Source organism: Panthera tigris, chromosome D1 (assembly GCF_018350195.1).
Source record: "Panthera tigris isolate Pti1 chromosome D1, P.tigris_Pti1_mat1.1, whole genome shotgun sequence".
Taxonomy (NCBI): Eukaryota; Metazoa; Chordata; class Mammalia; order Carnivora; family Felidae; genus Panthera; species Panthera tigris.
The window spans coordinates 114,379,271-114,390,633 of record NC_056669.1 but is presented as its reverse complement, the minus strand read 5'-3'; the positions used below and the strand labels follow the sequence as shown (position 1 = coordinate 114,390,633).

At 60.1% G+C, this 11,363-nt stretch overlaps 1 protein-coding gene across 1 annotated transcript in view; it reads left to right on the top strand.

Annotated features, from left to right (window-relative positions):
- The first annotated feature begins 962 nt into the window (after positions 1 to 962).
- The window catches only part of PTDSS2 (phosphatidylserine synthase 2), a 23,758-nt gene continuing 13,357 nt past the window's right edge, over positions 963 to 11,363 (top strand). Inside the window, exons 1-2 of the mRNA XM_042957720.1 lie at positions 963 to 1,318; positions 8,086 to 8,187. Coding sequence (XP_042813654.1) covers positions 1,137 to 1,318; positions 8,086 to 8,187 — 284 coding nt within the window. The 5' untranslated portion in view covers positions 963 to 1,136. The remainder of the gene's footprint in view (positions 1,319 to 8,085; positions 8,188 to 11,363) is intronic.

The window sequence follows — 11,363 nt, the reverse complement described above, 5'->3', positions numbered from 1 at the left end:
CCATGGCCCTTTAAAGAAACCCAGTACCCTTTAGCAATCACCTCCCCCAGCCCCCTTCCCTTTCCCAGCCCGTGGTAACTATTAATCTTAATGTCTCCATGAATTTGCCTATTCTGGATATTTCGTGTAAATGGATCATATAATATGTAATCTTCTGGGACTGGCTTCTTTCACTGAGCATAATGCTTTCCAGGTTCACCTTGTTCCTCGTTTAGGGCCGAGTGAGTTCCCATGATTGGACGGACAGACCACACTTTGGGTAGCCATCCACCAGTTCTGGGACCTCAGCTTGCTTGCCCCTCTGGCTACTGCGAATCATGTTGCCACGGACATCTGTGTCCTGTTCTGTATCCTCCCTTGGGCACACACCTAGTGTCACATGTAACTGCGCGGGAAGCTTCAAAGGAGCTGCCACTGTTCTTCAAAGCAAAGAGCTTCGGGGCCTTTTTTTTTTTCTTCTTTTTTTTCTGCGGGGGCCCTCACCGTATTAACAATTTGAGCCAACCCAAACCAGCAAATCCACGGCATTGCGACCGCGGAGACCCCGTGAAAGAACCACCCGCCTGCCCGCGGACCCTGCGGACTAGAGCCCCGAGCGGCTGGCGGCACCTGGCCCCTCGCACTTCGGATAGAGGGTGGAGAGGCGCCCCAAAGGGACGCGGGTGCGACCACGCGGCGGGAAGACGCTCCAAGGCAGCGCGGGCGAGGCTGCGGCGCGGCCAGGGCCGGCGCTCGGAAAGGCGAAGGGGTCGAGAGGCTCGGGGCCCGCCGCCGGGGCAGGAGGGTCTGGCGGTGCCCCTACGCGCCAGGACGCGGGGAGACGCCAGCTCACCCGGCCCGCGGGCTCCGGTTTCCTAGCAACGAGGCGGCATCCTTCCCAGCAAGCACTGCTTCTGACCCGCGGCGTCGGAGACTACGAGACCCAGCGTGCCCCGCGGCCCGGCCGCAGGGACTACAAGTCCCACAACGCACCGCCCACCCTTTCCTAGCCGCCCCCAACCCCTGCTCTCCCAAGACCCCGCCGTGGGAGCGCCGCGACCCCTTCCCGGCGCTCCTCGCGCCGTGCGCAGCGCGCCCTCGCGGTGACCCGCTGTGCGTGGGGTCAAGGCGCGGGGCGGAGCGGCTGGGCTGGCGCCATGCGGAGGGGTGAGCGCAGAGGCGCGGGGGGACCGCGGCAGGGGTCCCCTGTGCCGGCGGGCAAGGCCTCGCTGGAGGAGCCGCCCGACGGCGCGACCGCAGGCCGAGCGAGCGGGCCGGGCGCGGGCCGCCGCAGCACGGAGTCCGAGGTCTACGACGACGGCACCAACACCTTTTTCTGGTGAGGGGCGGCGGTCGGCGGGGGGGCCCGGGGGGCGCGAGGGTGATGGGCACGTCGCGCTGGGATGGAGGGGCGCCTGCGAGACCCGCCCGGCCGCGGCTGGTCCCTCGCGGCGGTCCCGCCCGGCACCTGTGGCCCCTGCCCCATATCCCGGGAGGAGTAGGCTCCAGAGTCATGTCGGAGAGGCTTTTCCTGTCCCAAATTCACCTGTGCCCGCTGTCATCTTGTTTCTTCGCAGCGCCTGCGTCGTGCGGAATCGGCTTCTCCCCCCAGCGCGTAGCAGTAACGTTAGCGCGAGCACCTTCCCACGTGCCAGGAGTTGAGCGGCTGTTTGTCAAATAAGGGTTCTGACTCTTTTCAGGGGCTTCTCGCGGAGCCTGCTCTTCGACCCCCGTACCGCTGTCTGCAAGCCAGGCCCCGGCGTCAGGCTGCTCGCAGTCTGCCTCAACGGGTGTTGGGGAGGGAGAGGCCCCCGGGAGCATCCTGACCGCCCCCCCCGCCCCGAGCCTGTGTTGGAAGAGTTCACGCTCTTGCTTTATGCTGAATTGGGCACTTCTGTATGTGAGGTCCCAGGCGTGGCTCCTACGCCACATGGCTCTGTGACCTTGGACTAGCCCTTCACCTTCCCCAGCCTCCTTGCTGCTCTGTAAGAGAGAGAAACCCCGTGTACTAGACAGCATGCTTCTTGAGGGCTGGGGTTTGGTTTTCTTTGCTGGATGCTGAGTTCCTGTCAAGAATACAGTGCCTGCATTTGAGGCCTGCGGTAGGCCCTGGGGGACAGAGGGAGGTAGATGTGGCCTCCAGCTGCAAAGGGAATGCCACGTGGAGGCAGCTTTTCAGAGAACCGGACTGTGGGATTGTCACGGAAGGTCTGATCGGGGAATGCGGAGAGCCTGACGGGAGTAATTGGACGTTTCAGGGGAGGGTGCCGCAGCAGGGACAGAAACCGAAGAGGAGGCGCGCGTGGGGCCGAATGGCTGTCGTGGTTTTTTTCAGATTCGGGAGAGGTGCAGGGTGGTGGTGGGTGTTGATAGGGCTGCAGCCCTGCATCTGGACGACGTTGGTGTCTTCCCTGTGGGTGCTGGCCGCTGCCGTGCAGGGTCGGCTTTCAGCCTTGCTTTGGGGACACGGTGCATTCAGGTGGCCTCGGAGCCCGTGGGAGCGAGACAGGGATGGCATGCCTCATCCAGGGCGTTGTGGCCCCTGAGCTAGAGACCGGAGCACCCTTGGACCTGCTGGGCCTGCGGCATGCAGGCCAGGCCTCTCCACCAGCTGTGTCTGTGAGCACGCCCCTTCGGGCTGCAGGAGGGAGGGCTTCATCCTAGGACACGGCGGCTGTCCTTGTTTCCTGCTCGTGCACATATTTGGGGGCCCCAACTGGGTGCCCGTTGCTGTTCTAGGGACTGCAGCACAGAACCAAACAGGAAGCTTAGACTTTGGCGTAAGCCTGGGGCCTCAGAATCACGAGATATACTGGCTGAAGGGGATGCGCCAGCAGGAACCGGGGAGCACACGCCTCACCTCGTGCAGTGAAAGGCAGACGCCCACGAGAGCCCTCGGGTCCTGTGCACAAAGGTGCTTGGTCAGTCGGGTACTGGACACACAGGTGCCTGCTATAGCCGAGTTTACCTATGAGGAGGGCTGCTGGGGGCCTGGAAGGCTTTCCAGGAGGAAGTGTGACAGGGCTGGCTAGCTTCAGGGGCCTGCCTCGTGGATCTCCTGGGTGGAGGGCTCCTGCCTCCCCACCGCGGGTGTGAGGGGTGCTGTGCTTTGTGGTCCGTGCAGGCCCTTGCTGCGTCCCAAGCCCCCCATCACCTGTACAGGGGAAGGAACTTCTCGTTTCTCCTGGCAGGTAACCAGATGCCTGCTTGGTGAGAATTACTCATTCTTGCCTGTAGAGCTTAGCCACTCGCCACCTTTTTAGTCTCTCCTCACTGACTTGATGTGTTACGGTTTTGAAAACTTTTATTTTGTGTTTGAGAGAGTTTTAATAACGAATGGTACAAAACCTCCTGTGAAGACTAAAAGTTAGTATTTGTGGAAATGATTTTTTTGTTCCAGAATTACTCAAAGGAACTTTTGCAGGATTCGAAACCTTACTTTTAGGGTTTTCCCCAAAGATGCCCAGTGATGGTGGTTGTGCACGGCCACGTAGGAGGACTCTGGAGTGTCTTTGTTATCCCTTGTCGGCCAGGGGCTGTGTAATTCGGTTCAGGGTTTGCCTGCGCCTTGGAGCTTGAGGCTGGCCTCCCGGAAACAAGGCCCAAGGGGGCGGGCGTGAGGACTGCCGGGGTCTGTGGTGGCAAGGACACCAAGTCTTCTACTGGTTGTGGTGGTCCTCTGGTGCAGAACATCCAGGGGGAAGCAGGACCGCAGACTCAGAGGGACGGCACAAAGATGTGTCAGCCCTCGTTTTCTAAAGATTCTCTGGGAGCCACTTGGAGACTTGATGTCCTGGAGAGGTGCTACTGAACGCTGCCACCTGTGGATGGAAGGTGGGTGAATTGCCACCGGATTGGCACACTTCCTAACCAGCTCCTAAAGCAGGGAGGGGAGGGACGGTTGTGACATTGTGGGAGTGCTTGCCGTGTGCTTGTGTCTTGTAACACTGGGCCTTGGGTGAGCACTCTCGGCGACCCCAGGACTCTTGTCCACAGTGTCCGATAGTAGCAGCAAGAGTGCGCAGGGGTGATCTCGGTGCCCCGGGTTCTGGAAAATGCCTTTCTCAGTCATTGTGGGGTAGGGGTTTGCCAGCTCTGCCCGGATCTGGAAAGCTTGACTCTGCAGCAGATTCCTCTTTGGTCATGTTGATCAGCAGCCGGGGAGGGTCAGTGTCATGGCCGCAGGCACTTCTGGCACACCTGGGGCAGGCCCTCTGGTCTTGGCCTTTCCTGGCCGAGGCTGCCTTGTGCTCTCAGTGTGCCAGCCACACCTTCGTGTTTTCTCTAATTGGTTTGGCGGGCCTGCCTTCCTGCCCACTTGGCATAATGAGCGTGGTCATCTCGAGAGAGGGACTGACGGCTGGGTATTTTCCACTCATCGTGGCAGGGAGCCAGCTGTCCTCACGCCCTCGCCCTTGCTGAGTGACTGGAGAGTCACGGGATTTACGGCCGCTCAGAGCTCCCTGAGTTCTCTATTAGCCACTGACCCAGAGGATGTGCTGGTCTTCCCAGCACCAGGGAGGGGGGACAGGGGGCGTCTGGGAGGGACAGGAGGTCTCCCCGAGCGTTCCACACGTGGAAATGGTGCTCTGAAAGACGAAGAAAGCTGCTCAAGACCGCAAGTCTACTGAGTGGCAAAGCTGATGACCAAAATCCGTGTTTTCCCACTGGGTCCCGTTGCCTCTCCAGGGAAAACTGTCAGAACAGGAAACGTAGACTTCACAGGGAAAAATGGGAGGAAAGCGCGGGCCGTGGATTGAGCGGTGGTCTGAAAGAATTCTCGGCATTCTGTGTCCTGGGCGCCGACCTGGCATTTCCCTTTACCGCTGCCGGCTGCCCGTAGTGACTGCTGTGTCAGGGATCGAGTCCTGACCATGCAAACCCCACTTCGTCTTCCTGACAGCAGGTAGTCTGCACCTACGTTTGTGCCTTCATCCAGAGTGCCTCTGTATCTATCTGTGAGTTTGGGTTTTGTGTCTAGATTCTGTGCGTAGGAGAGATCACGTGGTGTTTGTCTTTCTCCGACTGATCTCAGCACGATGCCCTCGAGGGCCACCTGTGTTGCCGATGGCAAGATTTCATTCCTGGGTGTGGTTGGGTAACATTCCTTTCCGTCCAGTCCGGTCGGTGGGCACTTGGGCTGTTTGAGTAACGCAGCAGTTCCCTAGGGGAGCGTGTGTCTTTCCAACTTGGCGTCTTGTTCCCTCCAGTCCCCAGTGGTGGGATGGCTGAGTCTTACGGCAACTTTATTCTTGTCCCTCGAGGAACCTCCATACTGTTTGCAGAGGCTGCACCAGTTCGCGCCACCGACAGCGCATGGGGCCCCCTTCTCCTCATCCTCTCCGACACTGGTGGTTTGTCTTTTTGACGCTAGTCATTCTGACAGGTGTCAGGTGACAGCTCACTGGTTTTGATTTGCATTTCCCCGATAATGAGTACCGTCGAGCACCTTTCCACGTGTCTGTTGGCCATTGTGTCTTTGGAAAAGCGTCTGCTCAGGTCCCCTTGCTGTACAGAAGGAGGGAGCCTTCGTAAAGATGCATTTCATCATAATTTAGTAATGAAAATTTTACTTTCTAGTAGCACTTGACCTTAGCAGTTCTGAAGTCTGTTGTTCTGCGAGACTTTGGTGCCCTGTGCTCTACCTCTGGGTCCTGGACTTTGTGCTCCTTCCTGCCTCGGATGGGACAGAGGGAGGCCTACTTATTCCTTATTCCTGTTTCCACAGGGCCGGGGGTGACTGACCGAGTGACAGTGGGAACATTTATTTCAAAGGACAAGAAGTTGTTTTTCATTTTCAGATAATCCTTGTGTTTTTTCGGAGGATGGAAAGATCTGTGACTGGAGCTGTCTGGGGCTCCTCAGGGAATGTGTCTTAGCCCAGAGAAACGATAGGAAGATTATCGTGTTTGTGGAAATTAATACGAAAGAAGCCAGAGGGTTGAAGTCATTTTTTAAGTCCTGGGACAAAAGCTTCTGTGCTCCAGAGATGCGGTTTCGGTGGGGCACCTGCAGGGTGCCTCTCGTGCTGTGTGTTTCTTAGATCCTGGCAGGACCCGGTGCCTGTGTGTGAAGTTGGGGGGGTGGGGGGTGCCCAGCGGGCCCCTGCACAGCACCTTGGCGTCCTGATGTCCCTGAAGCCACGTGGACGGGTCCTGGGCCACAGCGGATCAACGAGGTGTTCCCTTTGCCCCTCGGGTCTCTTCCAGACCATGTGGTCGTCTCTCCTCAAACTGACTAGCTTGTTTTTCCTTCTGCAAGTCTGATGCCAGTTGGTGGGCTGTTAATCTAGTTTACTCTCCTTCCTCCCTGAGGCTGGGGCTCCTTCCCATCCCTTTTCTCATAGACACTTGCCTTGCTGGGAACCCTCTGGGCCAGGTGGCCGCGCAGGCCCATGGCCAGGCCCCTGGGACAGTCCCGTCCCTTTCCGAGGCAGATGGCTCCCAGCAGGTGCTCCCATGAACCCTGCACACTGTTGGTCTGCCTGCTGTGGGCGCTTCTCCCAGTTCTGGAGGCCTGGAGCCCCTTGGTCCGACCTGTCACTGGTGGGGAAACAACTTGCCACTTCGGAAACATGCACCCTTTGGAGAAACCCGTTGAGAACTCCTGGGACAGGAATTGGGCCCAGCGGGTTCTTGCTCTGTGCTCCTTACCTGTGCTGGTCTCTGGGTGGTGTCTTCTCGAAGGTACACGGGACGGGCGTTCTGCCCCGTGCCCTGTAGACCGCTCCGGCTCTCCCGGCATGCTTCCCTGGATCCTGACCTTGCACCAGCAATGGTCGATTCGTAACGTTTTGTTGTAAGTTGCTGTACAGTGAATCTGTTTGTAGCTTTGGTGCGCGTAGCTTCCTGGAACCGCCGTCACGGGCCAGGCACAGAACAGGACCTCACTCCGGCCTCTGGCCCGGTCTCTGTCCTCGTAGCTTGGCCTTGGAGAAGGCCACGTAAGTGGGGTCGTGTGGTGCGTGCGTCCCGGAGACGGGCCTCTCGGCGTGCCTGAGGCCCCCACAGCCGAGCGGTATTGTGTGTGGCACAGCCTCCATCATCCAGGTGTTTTAGGGATGTCCGGTCAGTTAGTGATGAGTCTGCAGTGGGGTCTGCCGGTTTCCGGTCTCTGCTTCCGTCCCCGTCCCCTCCGCGCCTCGGGTGGGTTATGCGCGCTCCCCGCCAGCCAACGTGTCGGTTTGGGTTACGTCTCCGCTGTTGCCGCAGGGATGCAGCGAGCCTTCTCCGCTTCCCGGTCTCCGCGTCCGGGAGACCACATCTGCCACGTGGAGTCCATGTTGATCCGTGCAGCGTCTCCTTCGGCCGCGGCGGCCCCATCACGGTGGTACGGTGGCCGCTTGCCGTGGGCAGACACGTTTTGAAGAGCCGGGGCGGAGAACAGTCTGTTTGGCCGTTTCTCTTGCCCTTCTTCCGTTCGCGGCAGCCTGGTTTCTCTCTGCCTCCGGCAGCACTCTTGGAGCAGCCCTGCTTCTCTCCTTACTGTCTCCTCTTTCCTGCCCAGAGAGTGTTCAGTTCATTCCTGAAAGACGTCTGTGCTGGATGTGGAAGCATCCTCACTCAGGGATGAGGACACGAGGCGCGGAGGGGTCGCGTCCTCCCCAAGGACTCGCAGGTGTCAGATGCGGAGAGCCAGGGTAGTGCCTGGAGTCTCGGTGTCAGCCGCTCGCCCCGCAGTCCGGGTGCCTGCCCGGTGCGGGCCCTGTTTCCCGGGGAGGCCGTCCGCTGGCTCACGGACGGGGCCGGAGCCCGTGTCTCTCCGCGGCGGACACGCACCGTCTCGCTTTGGGTCCGGGGGTCCCTTTCTCCGTGTTCTTGGGCTGTCCTTCCGGAGCTCCCGGATGTGGTCGCTTCACGAATTGCGAGGCTGGTCGTATCTTGCTCAGTGGAAACCGCCGCGTTTACCTGCTGCCCGCCGCCTCCACCCCGGACCCCGCGGGGCCGCAGCCTCCTCTGAGCCACAGCCCGCGGCGCCCACCGCGCCACCGCTCTTCCCGCCCGGCCGCCGGCTCCCAGCCGGGGTTTCCGAGCTGCGGCTGTGCCCGCGCGTCCCAGGTGCGGTAGCGCTCCGGGCTCTGACGCCAGCCGTGTGTTTGGGTTTCAGGCGTGCCCACACCCTGACGGTGCTCTTCATCCTCACCTGTGTGCTCGGCTACGTGACTCTGCTGGAGGAGACGCCTCGGGACACGGCCTATAACACCAAGAGGTAACACGGCCCCCGGCCTGGCGGGTGCAGGCACCTGGCGTGCTTGGGTGGGGGGGTCCCTGCTCTCCGCGGGCTGGCCTGTGGCTCGCGGGGCCAGTATGCACTCGCGGGCTGGCCGGGCTCCCGGTGTCCCCGCCGCGTGTGCCCGAAGCGTCTCTCCCAGGCGGCCTCCTGGAGCTCTGTGCTGTGTTTACCCCTCCTCCACCTGTCTCAGGACTCCTGAGGGTGCTGCCCCTCGTGGACCTGCAGCCAGTGAGGGATTCGCGCGAGTAACAGACCAGAATGTGCCTCAGCGCCTCCAGGGGTGGAGCCCAAGAGGGGTCCTGGTCACTAGTTCTGGCGGGAGGGATGGTTTCCCTACACATCCCACCAGCAGTGCCCTGGACCCTGCCCGAGTGTCCTACGGTTCAGTTCAGTCCTGCAAGATCACCCCCCATCACCCCTGCAGGTGCCAGCCACATGCCCCAGTTGTCACCGGTGCTTCTGACCAAATGGCTGCAAATCAGAGGTTTCTGTGACCCCCTTCTTGGTACTATTAAGTTGCTAGAGCGGCTCACAGAACTCGGGGAAGCGTGTTGCTAGATCACCGGTTGATTAAAAAGGAAGTAAGTGAGGGACAGCCAGGGGTGAGAGGTGCCCGAGGCGAGGTCTGAGGGCTTGGGGCGTCTGAGCCCGCTCCAGGCACGCCACTCTCCCCTGACCTACACCTGTTCACCAACCCAGAAGTTCTCAAAACTTGGTGCCCTGGGTCTTGTGGAGGATGAGTGACTGTCCCGTTGCCTTTGGTGATTTGACTCAGCCTTCAGCGCCTCTCCCATCCCCGGAGGTCAGGGGGTGGGACAGAGAGTTCCAGCCCTCCAGTCCCGCGGCTGGTTCTCCTGACGGCCAGTCCTCACCCTCAGGTGAGGGTCCGAGACTCGCCTCAGTAACATAACACAAGAAACCTTTAGCCCTTCAGAAATCCCTGCGGTTTTAGGGGCTCTGTGCCAGGGGTGGGGCGGGGCGGGGGGTGGAGGCCAAGTGTTTCTTATTATAAATCACGGGACCACAGAGCCTGTGAGTTTGGGCGTCTGAGAGTGTACAGATTTGCGTGTGCTCCTGCTGCGCTGAGCTCTGATACTGCTGCTTTTGGAAAATTTTAAGTGGGCTTCTCGGGCATGATGCCGTTGTGCGGGTCAGGAAGCGGGTGCTGCCTTTGCGGTATTATTTCCAGACTCGCTGGCCGGTTGTGTCCCTTGCTGGAATCCCACGGATTCTGAGGCCACTCTCAGAAGTGTGTGAGGAAGATTGGCTGGCTTTAGAGCAGATTCCCGTGAGGTTTCTGCACTGGATGGACTCCCCCAGGCTCGGGAAGCCCCTGTTGCAACTCTGACCCACTTGCCCTGGTGTGACGGGCACCAGGGCAGGGACAGAGGCAGAGGGCAGCGCCGGAGGACCGGAGGTCAGATTTGGTTGGTGGGGCCAGGCTTGTAAAGTAGGGGTGTTAGCGCCGGCCCAGAAGTGCGTCCTGAGCACCGTTCTTTGCTCTCAGGCATCAGTAGCCCGTGAGGACGCCGGGTGCTCTCTCAGCTGTGTGCGGCCGCCCATGAGTGCACGCGCTTCAGAGCCCCCAGTTTGTCTCCCAGGCCCCAGCCAGAGGGTGGGGGCTCTGCCCCTGCGCCCTGTCCCTGCGCCGTGTCCCTGGCTCCTGGTTGCACGCCCTGTGGGCCGCCTTCCTGCATCTCTCACGCTGTCCCCCGGGCGGCTTTGCCGGGTCTATCTCTTGTTTTCTGAGCCCTGGGTGTCAGCCTGGGGCCCAGCACGTCTGCACACGGCACTGCCCATTACTTGGTGTCCCACTGGTGCAGGGGGGCTGCTCGGTGCAGCATGTGTGGGTGATGGGGTCCAGAAGTACAGGGAGCTTGGCCCTTCTGGGGGGCCCCAGGTTGCCCTCACTGTGGCGGGTCCCTCATCAGGGACACTGAACCTGTGGTTGTAGGAGACAGGGAGGCTGTGGTGGGAGCCCGAGTGTGCTCAGCGGGCATTTCCAAGTAGAAGGTGGCCTTCTCTGTGCTTTTGTCTGTTAGTGCCAGGTGTCTGCTGGGCCCAGATGGGCAGAGACCAGAAAGAAAGCGGGACTTGGTCACATTCAAGAGGTGTCCCCCCTTGGCTGTGGGGTCAGGCCAGAAGTGAGCAGTTCCAATGACACCAGGCAAGAGTTGTCACAGGTAGGGCACAACCCCAGCCACAGTGGGCCCATGCAGGGCACCCTCGGAGTGCCCTCCAAGGGCAAGGCCTGGGTTCTGACTCATCGGACACCTGCCAGGGAGCCCCTCCAGCCTAGACCCAGGGGCACGTCCCACCTCTTGGCCCCGTACCGGCTCCTATCCTGAGCCGCCCCTGCACGCGAGTGGCTGGGACAGTGAGCAGCAGGTGCCTGGGCCCTCGCCCAGCAGCCCCTGTGCACGGTCACTGAAGGAGAGGCCTTGAGGGGGGTGGGGATGTGAGGGCTCCTGGACACTTTGCTGCTCTGAAGTTATGTGTCCTGGGGACACTGGAGGTCTTCGTAGCTCACAGTCTCTGTCCTTCCTGGGACAGAGAAGAGCCACCTTCCTGGCCCCGTAATTCTGCACGTGGTGCCTGGAACCTACTCCTGGCTCATCCCTGGAGGCCTTGCTTCGGCCCCATTCTCGCGCCACTCGTGGCTCTGCTGCTGCTTCCCAGGATCTCCTGGGTGTGTGGACGCATGGGCACACAGCCTGCCTCCAGCTCAGCACGCCTGCCTGGCTGAGGCTGGCACTTCCGGGCAGCCCCCCAGCCCCAGCCCCAGCCCCGCCCCTTGGTAGCACATCAGAGCTTTCGATGCGCTCGGGCTTATGTCTTGTGTAAAGGAAGAGCTTCTAAAAATTATGCTGTTAAAAAAAACCCAATGAGTACGTCGTTAAAAAAGTAGGAAGTTGGCTTGTGTTCTGTAAGCTCTCCATTTCAGCTTGTGTGTATTGTTCTTTTTATGGGTCTAACAAGTCCTGTTACTTTGGGGGAGTAGGTTTTGTTTTTCTCTTGAAGTCAAGTTTATCGACCAGTAATTTAATGCAACATGTGTCTAACCAGAGCACGGCTCGGTGAGTTTCCACAGATGCACACACCTGTGGAGATACAGCCCTCCGCACGGGCCGTCTGTCCCCACAGGTTTCTCT